At 37.1% G+C, this 22,673-nt stretch overlaps 1 protein-coding gene, 1 long non-coding RNA gene and 1 pseudogene across 2 annotated transcripts in view; 2 read left to right on the forward strand and 1 right to left on the reverse strand.

The window, feature by feature from the left end:
* Window positions 1–18,403, reverse strand: part of ORC2 (origin recognition complex subunit 2) — a 40,487-nt gene extending 22,084 nt beyond the window's left edge. Inside the window, exons 1-8 of the mRNA XM_090282432.1 lie at window positions 18,260–18,403; window positions 15,399–15,447; window positions 14,583–14,687; window positions 13,757–13,900; window positions 5,907–5,996; window positions 3,694–3,786; window positions 2,744–2,775; window positions 958–1,018 (exon numbers count right to left, since the gene is read on the reverse strand). Coding sequence (XP_090138558.1) covers window positions 958–1,018; window positions 2,744–2,775; window positions 3,694–3,786; window positions 5,907–5,996; window positions 13,757–13,900; window positions 14,583–14,676 — 514 coding nt within the window. The 5' untranslated portion in view covers window positions 14,677–14,687; window positions 15,399–15,447; window positions 18,260–18,403. The remainder of the gene's footprint in view (window positions 1–957; window positions 1,019–2,743; window positions 2,776–3,693; window positions 3,787–5,906; window positions 5,997–13,756; window positions 13,901–14,582; window positions 14,688–15,398; window positions 15,448–18,259) is intronic.
* LOC150022489 (U6 spliceosomal RNA) lies at window positions 10,773–10,871 on the forward strand (annotated as a pseudogene).
* Window positions 18,404–18,671: 268 nt separating the features above from the next.
* On the forward strand, window positions 18,672–21,718 carry LOC150022490 (uncharacterized). The gene is made up of 3 exons (XR_016509605.1): window positions 18,672–18,837; window positions 20,283–20,403; window positions 21,469–21,718. It is a non-coding gene; the product is annotated as an uncharacterized LOC150022490 (long non-coding RNA).
* Window positions 21,719–22,673: the final 955 nt, after the last annotated feature.

Genomic DNA, 22,673 nt, shown 5'->3' on the forward strand with positions numbered 1-22,673 from the left:
GTAGAAAACATAGGACATGAGGTATATTTGACATAAAATAATAATAATCATAGTTGCACATGTCATTTTTTACTGCTTCAGATATCCAGTCACTTAGTAATATCATTTTTATGTTGATTAAAAATATAGTAGTATTGGCAGCTCTATGAAATCTGTACTCTGAGAAGAAAGGGCTACAGCATGTATCAGACAACATTAGTTAATATTATTGTCAAGAAGTCAACCCCAAGGAGGAAGTTGATATCTTTCTGAAATATAAAAGTAAACAAATCATTTGCCCCAAAGTTAAATATTTAAAAATCAAAAACCATCTTTAATTTTCCAGAAGGTAGGATCCATGTCTGTTTACTTAGCAGTGTAAAGCATTCTGTACAACTATGAATATTTAAAACTATTTCATTATAAAATTTCTAAACAAATCAAAAGAAGTACTTCCAAAACTATCTCAAAACAAATAAACTAAAAGGCTTGTTATTTTATTGGAGAAACATTTTAACTAACCTCAATACTCATTGACTATATTGTGAAAGATATGCTAGGTTTGGGAGTTAAAAATATAATATAGTTCTTGCCCTTAAGGAATCTACAGTTTGAGAATACAAACATATCCTGTCTTTCATAAAAAGAAATAGCAATAAGTAGTTCTAAGAATAAAATATAATAATAACTAACACTTGTTAAGCACATATCAAAGTCAAGCTCTACACTAAGCATTTTTGACATCCTTTATTTCAATTAAATCTCAAAACAACTTGGGTTAGTACCATTATTATCCCTACTTTGCAAATTTTTTTTAAAAATTGAGGAATAAAGAGGTCTCTAATAAGTGGCTGGCCAAAGATAAAAAGCAAGCAGTCTAAGACTAGAACCTGTGTTAACCAGCACTGCCCTTGCTTAGATGCTTCTTTTTATTAAAAAAACAAAAACAAAAAACTAAGTGTAAAAAGAAATACATACCTGTTAGTCTTTTCCTTAGGCCACAAGGTGCTGTTGACTGAAATTCACTTTTATCACTGTTCTGTTTAAAAATTAAAAAAGCAATATAGTTTAGTCAAAAAATAATGATGACATAGAAATTACTGATGAATCTGAGTGAAAGAGGTTGGAAAGGAAGAAAAACATTCTGTTTTCAGTAGGCCACATTAGAACTAGATGAGCCTAGTTCCCAGAACTAGAAGACAATGAAAAATCGGTTGGGAAAAAAACAACAAAAATGATACAATAAATTCCTAGAGTGATTCTGGAAGTTGTATTCCAGACAACTGTGAAGTATGTATGTACTTTTATTATTATGTAAAGAAAAAAGATATATATATCAGCATTTTGAACCACTTTCCACCGATTAGATTAGCATGTATTAATGTCCACTCATGATGAAAAAACAATGAAATGAGCACTCCTATGCATATGGCAATGGGCCTTTTAATATGGTGGAAACTGGTGTTCAAATATCACGTTCTGTGAGGAGGAAAACAGGGATTCATAATTTTTGCTTCTGTATTTAAAAAATTTTTAACAGTTTAAAACTGTTACAATTCTACCACATTAAAATTTCCACTGTTGTTTTACATGTTAATTTTTAATGGTACCGATAAAAAGATTTGTTTGGGGGAAATATGAAAATATGACCAAAAATGTAAGTCTTCTGTCTTGTGAGAGGTTGTTTGTGCTAGTTACAAATGTTAATAAATTTTTATTTTAGATACAAGATATACAGGAAAGACACATTTTTAAAGACAAACGAGACTGTGTCATGTCTAATCGCAAATCTGAACTGCCTAAACAGGCCATAACCATGACCCTGAGAAATCACATTACTTTTTCTTTTTTATTCTCACCCAAGGACATGCTTATTGATTTTTAGAGGGAAGAGAAGACAAGGAGAGAGGGTGAGAAACATGGATGTGAAAGAGAAACATCAATCTGTTGCCTCTCCTTTGCATCCCTACCAAGGACCCAAATCACAACCTAGGCAGGTGCCCTGACTGGGATCAAACCTGTGACCTTTTGGTTTACAGACCAATGCTCCAACCAAATAAGCCACACTGGCCAGAGATGAATATTCACATTCTTATAAAAGTTGTGAATTTGGCCTGTACACAAGTCCAGGCATATCTAAATCTATAGCCTCCCAGACCTGACACATTCACCACTCACACAGTCATTATGGATTTGTCCTTGCCCATCTGGGCTTGCACACATTCAGGCGAGGCCACTTGACAAGGCATAATGAAAAAACAAAACCATAAAAACACAAAGAAGAGAATAAAAATTGTCAATTCCTTTCATCTACCCTGGTATGAATTTACCAAAGCCAACTTAAGTTTTCAAAATGTAAATCATAAAAGGGTAGATGAATGGACTTAATGGGCCTTGGGACCAATCCCCCAAGAAACAACAGAATATTTCACATTAAAGTAAAACAAAACTAAACCATGAAATTTCCAGGCTAGGTCTACTAAGTTGGAAATACCCAGGGATAGCTCTGACACAAACAAGGCATGACAACTGGGTCCAAAAGTCCTGGTGTTTTCCAGCTTCTCTCCCTCCTAGCTAGGTGAACTTATAAACAAGTCAATTCGCCTCTGAACCTCAGATTCTTCATGTATAAATTAGGTTTTTAATTGGCAAATACCTGAAAATTATAAAGCACTATATAAATTAAAAGACAAAATCAATATTTTTCATCATGTCTTACTTTATAACACTAAGGTTTTTGCTTGTTTTTTAGTCAATTGCTTACCTCCAACTGAACTTCGTCTGAAGCTGAATGCCCTAAAGAATGAAACGAAAAGCCATTACTATGATAACTTCACTTTTTGTCAGTCTAGTTTCATTAAAAGCAAAGTTGCAGTTTCTACCCAGAAGCCACCACATATTATTGAATTCTCAACTAATTGCATCTTCATTACAAGCTGAACTGTCACTATTAATTACATATTTACTCCTATTAGTGATAGCAATGTCCTGCATTTCTGCAGCATTTATTAAAAAAGGAGCCCCTTTCACTGTTCTTTATTTAAAAGTACACTGTTCAACCTAGTTGAAATGGGTCACTCAAAAAAAGTTGTTCAATAATTCTCCACAAATTATAAGACTTTCAGACCCCCAAAGGATTATTTCAAATATTATTTGCCAAAGCAAATCTTGCATGAACACTTGGCTAGCTCTAGCAAATGACAACAGTAATATAAGCCTCTTTCTTGTTGGCCCTATCAATCTGCACATCCTCATCCAACACAGATATTTATTAATAGCTAAATATCGGTATACTAAGACACATAGTTTGGGGTATTAACTGCATTTCATTGAATTAATTTTCAGAATAGAAAATAAAATACATCAACATGTACTTACGACAAGGGAAAGAAAGTAATATACCATTGTATAACTTGAAGTTCAACTATGAAAACCCCCCTCAAAGAACTAAGGTAGCCCTGGCTGATGTGGCTCAGTGGACGTAAGTGGCAGCCTGGGAACCAAAAGATCACCGGTTCAATTCCCAGTCAGGGCACATGCCTGGGTTGCGGGCCAGGTCCCCTGTGGGGAGGCATGTGAGAGGCAACCAATGAATTACCTCTCACACATCGATGTTTTTCTCCCTCCTTCTCTTCCCCTTCCCCTCTCTCTAAAAATAAATAAATAAATCTTTGAAAAAAAAAAAAAAAAAAAAAAACTGAGGTAAAATCTTACCCTTGCTACATTGAGGACTATTTATCATAATTTCAGGATCATTCTTCAAATGGAATGACACATTTTTTCTTGGTGTTTTTGCTAGTTCTGAAGCTGTAAACAGAAGAAACATAAAATACCTTTAATGGACAATGATAGATGAAGAGGAGGAAATAGGCTTATTTCACTTAATAAATTCTTAAAAGAAAAAGAAATCTGCCTGCTACTATTATCTCCCTCTTTTTAAAGAGAAAATATAGTTGAGTTTGTATGAATTAAAGCCACTTTACTGACTCAAACTCTTTTTAACCTATTTCACAGTTTTATCCTCCAGTCTTAAAACTGACCTGATACTCATGACAGTCCCCACAAATAAACTGGCTTCTTAACCTCTTTTGTTCTCTGTATCATTCACTAGAGTTTTTTCAATCTTTCTTTGAAATTACTCTTCCATTTTGGTTCAATAACATTATCCTGGTCCCCTGGCTCCTGTTGGTGGTTATTCCATCTCTTTTTCACTGGCCTCATCCTCCCCAGCAGTTCACCGGTAGGTATGCCCAAGACTCAGGCCTTGGCCTTCTCATTACACCTGAACAATATATTGATACTATTTTTGGACAAAAAACTGCTGATCCACAGGATAGAAAAAAACTTCACATTAACAAAAAGCCCCAAAGTACAAATAACTTAGCTGGAATCATTTTGGTTTTATATTAAAACATAAAAATATATCTTTTCATGACTATTTTTCTTTCAGGCGTGATGACAGAAATGCATGTCATAAATACTATTTAAGTTTCTTGCAGCCCATATCAATATAAGACACATAACATTATGGTTATGTGCATGCTGATGATCTACTTGGAGAACTTCTACTTGATTACTCCTCTGGGGTTCCACTCTTTTCACTATTAGTTCTCTTTCTCCAGTGTTCTTTGTCCTGGGGTTTCATTTTGGTCTTGGTGTCTATCTGATCCTTCCTCTAATAATTACATTAGCATTTCTTCTCTGGTTTCTCAGAGATCCTACAGAGAATTCAGTCATTTTTACAAATCAAAAAACTTTTACCTTCTTAATGTAGATAGGAAACATTAATTAAATTATTGTATGTACAATGTTAGTTTAGGTTCAAAATTAATGATGTATTTAATATTAGACTTTTCAGAAAAACTGAATTTTGTAATTGACTGAATCATATTATTTTCAGAAACAGGTCTCAAAATTACTTCTTACATGTTCCTGTTCAGTTTCAACACTTAACAAGAGTGCTTTTCACTTGACCTTGATCACTAGCTAGAATGATTGCATAAAAATATACCACTTAAGAAATATATGTTGCCCTGGCTGGGTGGTTCACTTGGTTGAAGCATCGTCCCATAGATCAAAAGGTTGTGGGTTCGACCCCCCAGTTGGGGCATGTACAGGAAGCAACCAGTCGGTGTCTCTCCCTCCCTGTTCCCCCTCTAAAAATAAATTAAAATCTTTTATAAAAAAAAAAGAAATATATGTTGGTGCTTTATAATTATAGATTATAAGCCTTCTTACCAGGTAGTAATTATTATTCTATTGCTCTTGACTTTTTAGTATTCTCAAACCTTCAAATGCTTATTATGAACCACCTTAATGTTCAAAGTACTTTCACATGTTTTTTCTTTCCTCAGTTTTCAGGAATGATAATCCCTCATACCACAGGATCCAAATATAGTACCATCTGAATTTTTAAAAATAATTATATTGACAGTTTCTTAATTTTAATGTTATATGTAATTTAATATAGTCCAACTCTCTGACAATCAATGATTCATGTGCACATGGTATAAGTGGTAACTTGGGTAAGAAAATATTAGAACAGCCCATTCCCAAAAATTTATATAGTCTTCTATAATACAAACTATTTTTCTATATACAGTGTAAAATTCATATGCAATCAATTCAATTATGCCTGTGTGCCTTAAGTCACTCATTTCCTTAACAAAAAATTAAGAACTTATACTAGATATTGTGGGAAGAAAAGGAAAATAGGGTTCCTATTACGAGAAACTTATAACCTAGTTGAGAACAGAAGACATTGGAGCATGAAAAAACAAAAACAAATGACTTTAAGTATTCTTGATAGTATAATATAAAATGACATCCTTCATCATTCTTCTAGGGAATGCAATGAGGAATGTGGTTAAAGACACCTTCTTCAAGAAGGTAAATAGAGAATATAGAAATCAGAAAAATCAGCATACCTAATTTAGCCATCTTTTCAGGGTGTTTTCTACTCTGAAAAGAAAAAACTTTATTCCCACTAACGGTAGCAGAGCCATTTTTCAAAGAATCTGAAAGAAAAAACACAACATGCATTTAGGAAAAAATATGGAATTTAATTAACAGGAAAAAAATAAAATGTTAACTAAAAACTTAAATATTTGTACACATCGTCTTACAAAAGTTTAACAATACATATTTACAGCAGTCCCTCTCTATATCGCAGTTCACTTATCGTGGCCTCACTGTATCACAGGATTTTTATAAATATTATATTTAATTATTTGTCGCAGATTTTTCACCATGTCGTGGGATTTTGCAGTACTGTATACCTATGTTGTTAAAGTTACATAGTTTAAGAGTGTAGAATAAATGTAAGGTTCCTACTTCGCGGAGGGGTCTAGAACGTAATACCCACAATAAGTGAGGGAATACTGTATACATAAAATATTTTAAAGTACACAACAGACTATGATACTGTTTATATAAATTTTAAAACACAAAAATATTCAGATACAGACACACATACACACAATATATATATATATATATATATATATATATATATATATATATATATATAAAATTTATTTTAAATAGCCCACTTAAAAAACCCCTCCAGACTAGAGAGGTATGTATTCAAATCATGACAGTAGCTGCCCCTGCGGAGGAAACACAAAAATGACTCTATTAATTATTGTATCCTTCCCGAAGTAAAGATGCCAGGTACAAATGCTAATTGAGGTGGAGATTTAAACACAGTTGCTACATGGTAAAAGCTCTTACTGTCAGTTAAGGCCCTCAGTTAACTTCATTTTTCAGTCTTACCTTTAAATAACAACTGCTACCTACAACATATTGGACACTCATGGCTAGTGGCTTACTCTTTAGCACAGCAATTCTCGAAGTATGCTCTGAAAGGTCTCTGGGGCCCCTCGGGCCAAAACTATTTCTTAATAGCAAACATTATTAGACTTTCTGACTTTCAAGAGTGTACAGAGAGGTATTCCAGAGACTACAAGATGTGTGATGACATCACCACCCTGGAACATGTGAAAGCAGACATGAAAATCCAGCGGTCTTCTATTAAGCCAGACATTAAAGAGGTTAGCAAAAACTGTAAAATAATGCCCTCTGCACTATTTTTTTCCAGAAATATTGCTCTTCATTTTAATATATGTAATTCCTTTAACATGTAATGAGTTTATTACTATTATTACAAAACAGTGCCCAACTTTTCTGAACTCAGTATTCATTCTCATTATTTGAGCTCCCACTGATTTATACATGCACTAACAGTTGGTGTTATCCAAATTCTTTAATCTTCGCCAATCTGTGATTGTAAAATGAGTCTTCATGAGGAAGAGTATTTTAATTTGCCTCTGCCTAATCACTAAGGAGATTGAAATCTTTTCACATTTCTTATTTCCAAAAGAAACATCTTCTCTATCTTGTGACTTGTCTTTTTACCTTTTTATGGTGTCATTTGACAAATGGAAATACTAGATTTTTTGTGTTTAATCCTCACCTGAGGATGTTTATTGATTTTAGAGAAAGAGGGAGAGAGAAAGAAACAGACTTGCTGCCTCCCATAAGTGTCCCAACTGGGGACTGAACCTGAAACCTTTTGGTGTATGGGATGATGCTTCATCCAACAGAGTCACCCAGCCAGGGCAGAAGTACTGAAATTTTAAAAATAGACTTTATGTTTTAAATTTCCCATATACCTCCTTCCCCACATACCCACAGCTTCCCCCACTATCAACATCCCAAATCAGTGTGGTACATTTGTTACAACTGAACCTACTGTGACACACCATTATCACCCAAAATCTGAATTAGGCTTCACTCTTGGTGTAGTACATTCTATAGGTTTTGACAAAAGTATAAAGACATGCAGCATCATTATAGTATCATACAGAACAATTTCACTGCCCTGAAAATCCTCTGTACTGCACCTATCTATCCATCCCCTCCCCTTGACCCTTGGGCAACCACTAATCTTTTTGCTGTCTCCATAGTTCTGGCTTTTCCAGAATGTAGTATAGTCGGAACCGTAAGAGTATATAGCCTTTTCAGGTTGGCTTCTTTCACTTAGTAATATGCATTTAAGGCTTTTCCATGTCTTTTCATGACTTGATAGCTGAACAAAGCTGCTATAAACATTTATGTGTGAGTTTTTGGGTGGACACACATTTTCAGCTCATTTGGATTAAGTACCAAGGAGCACAACTGCTAGGTCTCATGGTAAGAACATGTTTAGTTTGTAAGAAACTGTCAAACTGTCTTCCAAAAAGCTATCATTTTACATTGCCACTGATAATAAATCAAAACTAACTGCTCCACATCTTTGCCAACATTTGGTGGTGTCAATGTTTTGGATTTTGGCCACTGTAATAGCTGTGTAAGAGGTGTCTTACTGTTGTTTTAATCTGTTATTCCCTAATGACATATAATGTAGAGCATCTTTTATATGCTTATTTGCTATCTGTGTATCTTCTTTGGTGAGATGTCCAGGTCCCTTGCCCATTTTCAAATCAGGCTATTGGATTTCTTATTGTTGAATTTTAAGTGTTACTTGTATATTTTGGATAATAGTTCTTTAATAGAGTATGTATTTTACAAATATTTTCTCCTAGCCTGTGACTTTGTCTTCTTGAGAAGCAATGAATTTTAATTAGGTGAATTTGTCAAATTTTACTTTTGATTACACATTTTAAAAGAAATTCTTCTAGAACCATATTTCATTATTAAAATATCCATAATCTGTTTTAATGTGTAACTCTTTAATTAAGGTAATTAAGTTGTTTACAATGGGAGGAGATAGGAATACAATTTCTGTTTTCATAAAGACAGCCAATTGTCCCAACACCTTTTATTGACCAGTTTATCCTTCGCTGATTGATCTGTAATGTTACCTCTATCATATATATAGTTTCCACATATTCATGAGTTTCCTTATGGAGAACTTGTTACTGCAATTATGCAACTTAATTAAATGTTTGGCACACAAAATATGAATTTAAAAGTGATAAGTAGTTTTGTTTCTATGTAAACTGAATTAAATGCTTTAGAAAGATAAGATAAAAAGTTATTAGCTACACTCAAACTATATCAAAAGTGTCTTTAAATTATCAACCTAATGGAAGGACACAAAACCTGAAATCCTAAATGATGCATTATGAACACTGAGTCTAAAAAAAAAAACCCAAAACTCAAAACCAAAAGGGGATGCTGTTCTTCAACCAGCTGAACTCTAGCAAACTTACACTCAAAGATTCTAGTGTGAGTACACACACACATATTTGTATGTAAAAATATTGAGTATATAAATTACTTTTATGATTTCCTGATTCTGATACTTTGGTTGATAAACTAACAATGGTTTTAATCACACTGGCCAAGAGGGCTTTATTTTACATTATATGTGGCTCAGGGGATTGAGTGCTGGCCTGCAAACTGAAGGGTTATGGGTTCAATTCCCCGTTAGTGCACATGCCTGGATTGCAGGCCAGGTCCCCAGTTGGGGGCGTGATATATGTTTCACAAGATGTTTCCCTCTTTCTCCCTCCCTTCCCCTCTCTCTAAAAATAAATAAAATTTAAAAAATCTTTTACGTAATTTTAAAATTACTCAAAATACACAATTCCAAAAAACTACATAATTCACAGAAGAAATTAAAGTGGGTAATATATATATATATATATATTTGAAAAATCTGAGGGACCTCAATACTAGTAGACATAATCTTCCTAGAAATAATTTGGCAATATTTATGCCTTGTAAGGTTCACATACTTCCACAAATAATTCCACTTCTAGGTATCTCTTATGAGGAAACAGGAGATTTAAACAAAGATTATGTCCAACAGTAATGACTACTGCATTGGTTACAATAAAAAGTTAAAAACAACCCAAAAATGTAAAATAGAACATTATATACTATTTATAGATTAAAATGCAGTATTATTCAGTTATTCAAGTCCTTTTTGTTCAGAGTACAAACTCTAAGAATTTAATAATATGTGGAAAATAGTATGGCGGTTCCTCAAAATATTAAAAATAGAATTACCACCCTGGCTGGTATGGCTCAGTGGATTGAATACCTTTTGGATTGAACAAAAAAATCACCAGTTAAATTCCTAGTCAAGGCACATGCCTGGGTTGCGAGCCAAGTCCCCAGTTGGGGTCTTGTGAGAGACAACCAATCCATAAAACTCTTACACATCGATGTTTCTCTCCCTTTTCTTTCTTCCTCCCCTCCCCTCTCTCAAAAATAAATAAAATCTTTTTAAAAATAAATAATAGCTAGATAAATAGATAGATTAATAAAAATAGAATTACCAGTTTGGTCCAACAATTCCAGTTCTGAGAATATACCCAAAAGAATTCATATCAGGGTCTCAAAGAAGTATTTGTACACCCATGTTCATAGCAATATTACTCAGAATAGCCAAAAGTACACTGACAAATGAACTGGATAAACAAAAAGTGGCAGACACATATAATGCAATATTATTCGGCCTCAAAAAGGAAGAAAATTCTGACACCTACTATAACATGCATAAACATTGAGGACGTTATGCTAAGTGAAATAAGCCAGTCACTAAAGACAAATATTGTGTGATTCCACTTATATGAGGTACCTAGAGTAGTTAAATTCATAAGAGAAAAAAAGTAAAATTTTAATTTTCATGGGCTAAGGCTATTGGGAGTTATTTAATGGGTATAGAATTTCAGTTTTACAGGATAAAAGAATTCTAGAGATTGGTTGCAAAACAATATGAATGTACTGCATACAAAACTATACACTTAAAAATGGTTAGGATGGTAAATTTTATGCTATATATATTTTACCACAATTTTTAAAAATAGATTTCTTAGAGAAGATTAACATGGCCCCTGAACAAGGATGACATGCAAATTCATGATGCATGCCATATTATAAAAAAAATAAGTGAATAAGTAAAGTAAAAAATAAAAAGATTTCTTAAAATTTAACCACAATTAAAACTATGTCATAGTCCTTAAATTCAAAAATGGAACTAAGAATGGAGCACATAAATTTGTCTCAGAATTTTTCAACAGCCAACTTATAAAGAATCAATTATAGAATTACATCATTTATAAGATTGAAAAACAAACTAATTGTTCAAGAGAAGAACTGGTAAGACAAATTGCTCTTCCATTTAATGCCTGAGATCACCTAGCACAACCAGGTAATGATTTTTCTCCAGTTTAGATGCACTAGTAGACTATGTGAATTATAACAGGCATGCCAAAATGTATTATTTATAAGAAACAGCTTATACATTAAGAGAAAGTAAAGGGATTAAGTAACAAAGTATTTAAAAGTCCTTGTTGAAAAGTTACTTTTTCTTTCTTAACTATTCCTAAAGATTCTTTGTCAAATGTCCCATTATGTTTTAAAAATAATGTTTACCACGGACATGAACAACAGGGCAGAGATTAACTATGGGAGAAGTGTGGGACAGGACAAGGGAGAGCAACAGGGGAAAAATGGGACAACTGTAATAGAACAATTAAAATTAATTAAAAAATAAAATAAATTAAATAAATTAAAAATAAAAATTATGCTTACTTAGCCCTGGCAGGCTAGTGAAGTGGGTTAGAGAACTGTCCTGATATGCCAAGGTTGCAGGTTCAATCCCCGGTCAGGGCACATACAAGAATTAAGCAATGAATGTAACAATAAGTGTGTAAGTGCAACAACAAATGAATCTCTCTCGCTCTCTCTCTCAAATCCATAAATAGCCCTGGCTGCTGTGACTTAATGAGCTGGGTGATGTTCTGCAAACTTAACCTGGGGTTGTGGCCAGATCCCTGACTGGGGGCACACACGAGGCAACTGATCGATGTTTCTCTCACACATTGATGTTTCTCTCCCTCTCCTTCTCCCTCCATTCCCCTCTCTCTAAAAATAAGTAACATCTCTGAAAGAAAGAAAGAAAGAAAAAAAGAGAAAGAAAGAAAAAGAAAGAAAACTCTCCTTACACTTTATCTGAAACACCACTCTCCACCCCTATACACATTTTGGCAAACATTTTGGCAAACAAGAAAAAAACCAGGAAAAGTCATGTCTGCAAGACTTAACTATAAATTATGGGCTCCTCTGTTGTACAAGTCCAGAGCCAAATGAACTGCTCCACTTCCTGGACTGAGACGGTTGACACAAGCTTATATGTGCACATGAATGTACAGATAGATGATACACACCAAAGAGAAGATATACACCAAATTGTTAACAATTCCATGCTCTCTAAAGCATGCACTTTCAACAGGAATAATATTACTCCTGATGGAATGAAAACTGGTTCTAGGGGTCAGAAGGGGAACTAGGAAAAACATCTGAGATATTACAATGGTCTATGGCCCTCCAAAGGGTCATAGTATATAATGAGATATACAGCATATATGTACTATTAAAATTTCAGGGATAGAGGTGATTAGGAGAAAATGTTTTAAAAGATTTCTTCGAGAACTATAATTTAAAAAAAAAAAGGAACATGTATAAATGACTCATGGACATGGACAACAGGGAGGGATATGATTGTGGGAGAAGGGATGGGCTGGGTGGGGGGAGCAATGGGGGAAAAATGGGACAACTGTAATTGAAAAACCAAAAAATAAAAGAAACTAAAAATTTATTCTAGTATATTTCCAAATGTATTTGCTGTTGGTGCAATTAGATGAAAAAGGTTGGATGCACTGAGTTTCTACTACAGATATGATAAAAAAAAAAACTTTTTAAGAATATACTTTTAAAAAGTCAGGAGTAGTCATAAATAGCTATTTATAAGCCAAATATGAGAGTAAAAAATATGTACATGAGGGATATAGAGGCCACAGAGAGAACAGAACAGCTAAAAAGACACAAGGGAGATTAGGAGAGCCATGAAAAAGCAAAGTCTCAGTTTTTAATGTGGTCCCAGCTCCTATGCCCCCAATGCCCAACAGTACTGATTTCATTCCTTGACTTTTACTTTTTTAAACCAACTTGAGTCAACCTGTGCTCCCTGAGTCCTAATTAAATATAATATTCAAGTCTGCCCTGGTCAGATGGCTCACACCAAGAGGTTATGGGTTCGAGCCTTGGTCTGGCCACATACCTAGGCTGCGAGTTCATCTCTGGTCCGGGTGCATGCGGGAGGCAAGTGATCCATGTTTTTTTCTTACACCAATGTTTCTCAAGCCTAAAAAATTTTACGTATAATCTGGCAGGAATCTGGCATGCATAGGTTAAAATGACATTATTTCTTGGAGTGTTCCTTCTAACTCTTTCTGTAAAGATCAAGGTAATAGTGAAGTGACTTGCTTTACGAAATTATTTCAAATTAGTTAAAAATATAAACATCTTATAAAATAACTTTGGAGTGGCTAGTCTATAGAATCTGTCTTTCTAAAAGTAATTAAGAGTAGGGCTAGTTTGTAGGAAAAAAAACTACAGAGAAAAAACCTGCAGTAGAAACTCAGTACTTCCAACCTCTTCAATTGTAGAGAAAAAAACCTGAAGCAATGCTGCTTTTCTCATAAAAATATATTAATATAGCACACCACATGAAAAGAGTTCTGGAGATGTGGATGGTGATCACAGTAGCACATTTTGAATGTATTTAATACAAGTGAACTGAACCACACTCTTAAAAATGGCAAAGGCAATAAGTTTTTTATGTATATTTACAATAAAAAAAAAAAAAATAGAAAAAATAGTATGGCACACCATTGCCTAAACTTTACAGACTACTTTTATATATCCTGCAACGCAATTTTGGCTATTTATAAATATACATTCCCCCACCCTCCCCAGGTACCTTGAACATCTTGTCCTAAAACTTCCACATAGTTCTTATCTTTAAAGACTTCTTGGCCATCTTCCTCCAAATTATATTGTGGCTTCTTTATTATTTTTTTTGTGTTGACCAAAAGTTGAGGTCGCTCCTTTTTTAATTTAACTCCTATAAGAACATCAAAAGAATCAGAACATGACAAGTATAAATTCTTTCTAAACATTATATTTTAAAAAGTAAATAAATTGTACTATTTATATTGTCATTACCAAAAGATGAAAAAAAATGAGTATTTTCTCTTTTATTAAAGTACAGAACACTCTTCCACAGCTTATACAACTAAGTTTTAAAAAAAGGGGAAAAAACAAACAAACCTTGAAAGTGTGTATCTTGGGGGATCAAAATAACCACATTTCTATCACAATGTGTACTTATTTACCACCACTATTGATCATTCATATTAGATAAGGCTTATTTTTAATTTTCAATAAAGTTTGAAAGGAATAAACTAAAAATTTAAGTAGTTTTTATTTAGTCTTACTAGATCAACTAGTTTGTGCTATATTTTCAAAACAGGAGGTTAAAGTATTTTAGAAAGTGAAATAATCCAGCACTGACTGGTGTGATTCACTTGATTGGGCATTGTCCCACAAGGCGAAAGGTCACCATTTGGATTCCCCATCAGGGCACATGCCTGGGTTGCTGGTTCATTCCTCAATTGGGGTGTGCATGAGAGGCAACCAATTGACGTTTCTTTCCTTCTCCTTCCCTTCCCCTCTTTCTAAAACCAAATAGTCTTTAAAAAATAATAATCCATAACCATTACAAAAGTTGTATGAACACTTAGTACCTCCTTCGCTATCAAGAATGTGAGTAAGAACATCATCATCTCCCACAAACCGAACCTCCAGCATCTTGTTTTCCTTTAAGTCCAGCGTATTCATTTATTGCCAACCTAAACAAAAGCAATAAAGCACTCAAGTGATGAAAAATTCATATCAACAGTCAAATAAATTAAACATTCAAATAATAAATACATGTATATGATATGTATAACATTTTTAAAAGTCTTAATTATGAAAACTATATTATGCATTATTGTATTATTATGTTTTTGATAAAAATAAAAATAAACGAGGAAGAGGTGAATCAATTTTGGAAAAAGCCAAATCCAATCAAGGCAACTAAAATGTAGTGACAAGAAAATAATTCTGCCTATAAGGAAAGCTCTAACCAATCTACAGAATAACATTACCAGAAAGGGAATGGTTAATACATAAGAGTTCAGAAAAAGTATAACCAAACAAAGAACATGATTTGATGGATTTTAATTTCTGCTCACTAGCAAGGCATAGTCCATTTGGAGAAGTCTGTGTACTTTACTTCCATACCAAGCCTGGATCAAATAATCCTCATGTACCTCTCTTTACTATTATTGCATACTTACCGAACAACTTTACAAATATGAATAATGCTTTCTTGGTATCTTGGTAACTAAACAGTAAGCATAAATCTTTCCAGTACTTTACAGTCAGCTCTTCACTGAACAAACATCAGTTCGGGAGGCAAAAGATTTATCAACTCTCATGAGTCTGCTATTTGCATTCAGGTAACTTACTAAATGTTGTAACCAGCACTTAAATGACTCGTCTTTGTTTTCACTTACCTTTAAAGGTACTACACATTCTGCAGTTGAAAAATTCAGGTAGAGTCAACTGTAATTGAAAAAAGAACTCAGTCAGTATCAGCTAATAGGAAAACAAAAGCAACCAAAGAAGGTCAACCAGTTTTAACAAACAGAATGAATAGATAAATGCGGTTCTTACAAAGCCAATGTTATTATGGTAGCACAGTAAAGGGTAAAATAACCATTACCATTTTGGCCGGGAAATCTTAGAAATTGAGATCTGGATTGGGGGGTGGATAGAGGGAGGAAGCCAATATTTGAGTACTTACAATGCGCTAGACATAGTTTTGAATATTCTATACTTAATATTCACAACAATTCTATTAGGTTTACACTTTGTATATAAAGACAATACTTCATTTATAATTTATATGACCATTGCCAGTAGAATATATCCTTTTGAGCCATCTTCCTAGTCATGATAGTGCTTATTATGGGAATAGTTGTATATAGAGAAAAAGGTTAATGCATCTACATGACATTTGTATAAAATAAACGATTTTTTACACAAGATCATTAAATCCTGAGGTAAAATATATATAATTTCTGCTATTTATAGATGAGTAAACTGAGTTAAATATTAAATTACTCAAATTCACACCATTAGAAAGTATGTTAGGGCTAAAACCCAAGTTTGACTAATTACAAAGTCCCTGATCATTCTGTTAAACCACACACTTCTCCTGCCATTAAATACAAATCTGTTATCCTAAATGCTTCTTTTGACCCTGTAAACTATTCACAATATATTTAACCATTTTCCTGTATGACAGTTCAAATATCCAAAAACATCTCGAGTTCCTCTGCGTTTCCAGTTCATTAGGTTAAACATCACTAGTTCTACCAAGCATACTTTTAAGAGCATGGCCAGATCTAGCATAGTGTATATTATTTTAAACTGTATACTGCTATATTCTACAAAGGATTTGAAGCAGTGATAATAAGCAAACACAATAAAACAAATGATAAACTATAAATATCAATAGGGAGTTTTGGATCAGGGAAAATATAAAGAAAAGCAGAATATAAAATCATACAAAAGAATTTTGGTTTTTTATCTATTTCAGTGCTTCCCATTCTGTTGTTATGTCTGTCATTTTCATCAGTGGCAAACCGTTATGTTGTAAAACAGAATAAATTAATAAAGATGGGGGAAAAAAAAGAATTTTGGCTTTAAGCTTCCTAGCAACCAAAGTGAAAATGGAGGAAAAGTCAATTACACTAATTCTCATTAGCAAAAGTTTAGTAGTCCATGGGGGGGGGGGGCTGTTCAAAAAAAAAAATAGAAACAAACATTCTAGGCAATTGAATATTTTCCTAGGCAATTTCCCTATGGTATTTTACATTAGAATTGCCTGGACAGAGGCAGCCTAACTTGGGTGTTGTAATTTTCTTTGCCTTCTTCTTTTTTTTTTTTTTTTTAAGAGAGATGGGAAGGGAGAGAAGCATGGGTAGGTCTCCAGGTGCTTTGGGACCAGGGACCTCCACTATGCACCCCACCCGGAGGGAACTCGCAGGTGTCCCGACCGGAAGCCAACCCACAACTTTCCGGTTTAGGGGATGCCTCTCCAACCAAGTAAGCCACACGGACCAGGGCCCTTTTCTAGGTTTGTAAGTCATCTAATATATAGCACGGAATCATCAAAGTGAAGAAATTTCTACAAAGACTTTGAAAGAACCTTTCCTTCCTTTTTCTCCAAGAGTTGCTGAAGGGGAAAAATATAAATCTACCTGACAATCACAATAAAATGCACTGTCTTAAGAGCTTAATTTTTTAAAGTGGATTTTCAAGGAATTAACAAAGCAATACAGCAGCACTAAATGAGTGTTAAAACAGCAACAGTCTCCTTCGAAAGCAAATAAAGGATTTGCTGTAAATTTTAAAAACACAATCCTTTTTTTAAGAGGTACAGGTTAGTAGTTAAGCACCAATTTTAGTATCAGATAAACCTGGGTTCTGATCTTAACTCCACACTTAGTAATAACTGTGTGACTCTGCAACTCTGCGCAGAGTTGCGATTATTAAATAAAACCATGTGTGTGGCATATGAAAATGCTAATTAAATGTTCCCTAGTATGGGTATTTTTAAACTACTATTTAACCATGCAGATCTCTTGTACTTCTCTATATCCCATCTGACAGAAAATGGGCTTAATAAACGATTAATGAATGCACTCCATTTAAATGCATCAGCATCCTTTTAGTTTCAAAACCTCTACCAAAAGAGCGTGGCTTATCAACGTTTTACAACCAAGCGTTGTCCCGGGTGGCTGCTCAGTTAGGATTCATTTAGGGCTTCCAGGCTGGGATGACATCTAAGGGTTTCGCTCCAGCGGTAGCTCTGGGACGAAATCTGTTCCTTCGCAGCTCTTGTTGTACCTGCTCTCCCAGGACACGTTACTTCGTTGGGCCCCCTGACAGATATTTGCAGTTCTCTCTTTACAATCACAAGATTCCTTATGCCGGGAAGCAGGCACGTTGTTAACACGCTTCCCTTGCACATAAGGCCTATCACTGCTGGACGGACAGACAGATCTACGGTCTTTCCAGGGTGAACCTGTCACCCCAACAATTATTTACGGACTTCCGCCTGGGCTTCGCTCCGCGGACCAGTCAGCTGCCCTCCGCCTGCCAGTGGTCCTCGGGACCGCCGGGCTGGAGGGACAGCCTAGGGAGGGAAAAGAGGGAGAGACAGCGACCCTGCCCCGAGTGCCAAGGGGAAGCCGGGCACACGCGCGCCCCAGCTCCAGCGCTGGGCTGGACGCACCTCGACTCACTTCACAAGCCCGAGCTAAGCAGGAGAGAGAGCGGCAGGCTGTACGGGCGCCACACCACGCACCTCTAGGTCTCCGCCAGGCACAACTCCGGCCGCCTTGCGCCTGCCCGACGCTACCGCCGAATGGTCCGGAAGGGAAAGCGGCTTCGGCCCGAGGGGGGTGGCCAAATACTTGTCAGAGGTGCCGGGGCCGGGTCGCAGGGTCGCAGGATCCAGCGCCGGAGCTCCTGCGGTTGGCGGGGGATGGGAGACTTGCTGTTGCACACCGAATCTCCCGCCCTGCTCAGGGGGCGGAGTCCCCGGGAAACCAATAGGAAGCGGCGTAGGCCGAGAGCGATCGCTCTGCTGGCCATCCCGCGCCGACCTGCGGGTCTTGTCCACTAGGAAACCCGAGGAAAACTAATCCCAAGGGGCTAGATTTGGGGCCTTTTCTTTCCTCTTTCCGTTTCCGGAGAAGGGAGAAGGAAGTGTTGGTTACAACCCCGGAAGCTTGCAAAGATGTAGCGGGCTGAGCGGTTTCTCTTTCTTGAAGGAATTTTAAAAGTATTCATTGGTTTTTCTAGGTACCTTTTTAAGAAAAATATACTGGGAATGAATTTAAGTTCTTTTTTGTTTAAACTTTACCTCCTTTGGCGTGAAAGGTAAGATCCCATGTATCTCAAAGTTTAGCGGTGAGGAGGAGGGAAGACAGTCCTCTCTGTAAAAAAGCGAATTAGAGCGCGGGCACTCACTATGGCGTTAGGATGAGACTGCTGATGGAATAAAGAGACAGAGAATACAAAATGATCGGACATAGAAAGAGATAATGAAGAAGGAAAATGAACCTGCTGGGGTACAGTATCACCCACTAACAGAATGCTCGTTCATTTGGATTCAGTCATTCATTCAAGACAAAACTAGAGTTCCTTGTGAAGAATAGAGTGAAGATATAAAATAGAATCAAAGTCACTATAGTCATGCTGCTAAATTACTAAAATCAAGTAGGGTGAGGTATGAGGAAACCGTTCCATTCTTATTTTAACTAGCCTAGGTATTTAAACTTGAACTTTACAGTCATGTTGTTACAGAACCCCTGGGCTGCTCCAATTGAAAACAAACCCACGGGCTCTTTAGTTAGGGGCCCGATTGCCCGCCGCCAAAATTATAACTCTCAATATCAGAGTTTAGTGAAAAGAAAAAGAATTGTTTATTTAACAGTTATATAGATTTAGTTATTTGCGGATTTCTGTTGTTAAGTCTTATGCTCTTTAAAACACCCACAAACACATATCCTTGCCTCCCCACCTTCCAGACCAGGCTAGTTTTAGGAAAGTCAGAGAAACCATTTCCCTACTTTCCAAACACAGTTCAGCTTTACCAGCAGCTGCCAATCATTCAATCCTGATTGGGGAGGTCCTTTCTGTGCTGTGGTGCCCCTCCAGCTCTCAATGCAGAACCGCCTGGATTCTCAGCCTCCTTGCAAACTGCCTTCTTCCTGCAAACCGCGTGGATCTTCTCTCCTCAAAACTGCATGGCGAGAGCCTCTTAAAGCAGCCTGGAGACCCCTTCTCTAACCCACATGGAGAAGGCCCCTTCACCAAGCCATGTGGAGGGAGCACACGAGAGAGCGAGAGCGAGCGCGCCAGAGAGAGAGTCAGAGCGCCAGAGCCAGAGCGTGAGTGAGAACCCAAGTCAGAGAGCGCGAGAGAGTCAGAGTGAGAGCATGAGCGAGAGCCAGAGAGAGTCCGAGCTAAAATGTCTGCAGCTGCTTATATATCCCTGACTGCGTCATCTGACGCAGTGGGCGTTGCAAACAGTTCTGACCATTCACAGGTCCTTACGTAGGCTCTGTGTGCTTTCTCCATACTGTCCCCTGGTTCAAGACTCCTCCCATCTGCCTGAGGCTTTGGATGCATTAAATACATTTGCATAAGAAAGACACTAGCCACCAGCCTCAGGCATGTGGAGGCATTCTAAAAGCTGCTTGCTTCTTCCCATCCCCCAGCTGCAAGCTCTGGGGATTTTTGGACTCCCCTGTTTCTGTAACAATGTCAATGCCTGGATATACATTAAACCTCCATATAACCCTCTGATTACTCCCTGAAAGACTAAGGAAAGAACGTTCCCATAGTTATCCATTGTCCAGACCACCAGTCATCGAGGGGATCATCTTGGACCAACCCAGAGACTAAATGCAGGACCAACTCTTCTCAAGTGTACTTTTTACTGTAAGAACTCAGCTTTTCTTTCTTCTTTGGATCACTCTGGGTATGGCCTAGTTGTGCTTCTGGTTTGCAAAACCTAAAACCCTTGAATAAATCTTTATCATTTATGTCTAACCAAAGCCAACACCAGACTCTTTGAGCTCATTTGATACCTGTGTATCAAGTATAAGAATGCAGTACTGAGTGAGCCAACACAATTTCTACCCTCATAGTAGCTACTATAGGGGAAGATGTTGAAAAGACAATATTGAGAAAAATGCTATGATATTGAAAGTCCAGTGTTTATTGGACCATGATGTGGCAGGAATATCTAATTCAAGGGTAGAAGGAATCATATGTTCCTTGGAGGAAGAGATCGTCGTCGGCAGCCGTCCGTCTCGAGAGACGATGGTGTAGCTTCTTAAGAGTCTATCTGCACCGCCGAGAATGGCTGTGCAGTCCGACTTGGGAGTGACACGGTATCTGTCTCCTCCCGTGTTGAATCGACATCTTGTGATGACACTGGAGTGTCCTCTCCAGTGAAGCTGAAGCTACAGAGCCTGGGCAGGGTAATATGGAGGGTCTGCTGTTGCCCATGCAGCAGACCCCCCCTCTCTTCGCAGCTGAAGGGTCCAAGGGAAAGATGGAGTCGATACAGCTTGGCTTCAGGTGCGCCGCAGGAGTTGCCGGTGTTGACTACAACATCAAACCGCCTTAGGGACTCCGGCTCCGGATTTTCTGTCGGGGTTTACTCCCTTAGCCTTTCCCCTGAAGAGGTATGCCGCAAGGCAGCGGAGGTTTTTTGGAGTCAGAGTTTTCCTTCTCTAAACTAAACCCAGGAGTTGAATAGATTTAAGCCAGGCAAAGAAGAGGGGTAAAATTTTTCAGGTAGAAGGCCAAAATCAATCCAGCAAGTGCATAAAGCACCAAAAGGCAAGTGCCAAATTTTGGTCTGTTGTGAATGATGTGGGTGGGACTCAAAGAGTTGGAAAATTTTAGTTTAGGTAATAGCTAATAAGCTTAGTAATCAATGCATGTGAAAAGCTATTGTTCCAGGAACTGAAGGTATGACCCACCCTTGTGCCTCAGGAGGACTGCAAGGAATCAAGATGGTATCTGAGCCATTCTGCTCCAGGATGAGACATCCACCGCCCAGGACAGATGAAAGGATACTGCAGCTTTTATCTGGTTAACTTTTTCCCTGAATCCCAAACCCCTTACCTACACTTTTCTTATAAAAATGGTCAGTTTAAAATGGAATTTAAGATGGTCTGTTAGGGTACATAACCCACCATCTCATATTACCGGCCATCTGAATAAAGCACCCATAAAGATTCAATCCCTGTCTCTGCCTATTGGTTCTGGTAGTGACAGGAAGCACAAACACTGGCTTTTCTGGTTTAATGTTTGAAATTTAGGGCCTGGCTTTAAAAGTCTTTAATATAATCTGATGAAACATGGTGAATTGGACACTTTTGAAATGTGACTAAAATAACAAAAAAATTTTTTTGTTGAGGAACAAAAACTCAATACGTTTAACGATCTAATTGGTTTTATTGAATGATTCATGAATCTGGCAGCATCACATCTAATAAACAGAAAGAGGGTGGGACAAAGAAGTTAAAAGAGTCCATTAGTTCAGTCAAGTTGACCTTCCCAGGGAAGCTGGAATGGGGTTTCTTATCAGGCAGATTACCTCACTACTCGTGGGCAGCCGTCCGTCTCGAGAGACGATGGTGTAGCTTCTTAAGAGTCTATCTGCACCGCCGAGAATGGCTGTGCAGTCCGAAGTGGGAGTGACACGGTATCTGTCTCCTCCCGTGTTGAATCGACATCTTGCAATGACGCTGGAGTGTCCTCTCCAGTGAAGCTGAAGCTACAGAGCCTGGGCAGGGTGATATGGAGGGTCTGCTGTTGCCCATGCAGCAGACCCCCCCTCTCTTCGCAGCTGAAGGGTCCAAGGGAAAGACGGAGTCAATACAGCTTGGCTTCAGGTGCGCCGCAGGAGTTGCCGGTGTTGACTACAACGTCAAACCGCCTTAGGGACTCCGGCTCCGGATTTTCTGTCGGGGTTTACTCCCTTAGCCTTTCCCCTGAAGAGGTATGCCGCAAGGCAGCGGAGGTTTTTTGGAGTCAGAGTTTTCCTTCTCTGATGTGCCCTGACTGGAAGATCGAACCAGCGACACTTAGCTCGCAGGCCGACGCTCAATCCACTGAGCCAAACCAGCCAGGGGCTTACCTCACTACTGCTGACCAGGAAATTCAAGGTTGATTGTGTGAGAAATGCTCACAAT

The sequence above is a fragment of the Furipterus horrens genome, unplaced genomic scaffold (genome assembly GCF_987537825.1).
Source record: "Furipterus horrens unplaced genomic scaffold, mFurHor1.1.pri manual_scaffold_1, whole genome shotgun sequence".
NCBI classification, from domain to species: domain Eukaryota; kingdom Metazoa; phylum Chordata; class Mammalia; order Chiroptera; family Furipteridae; genus Furipterus; species Furipterus horrens.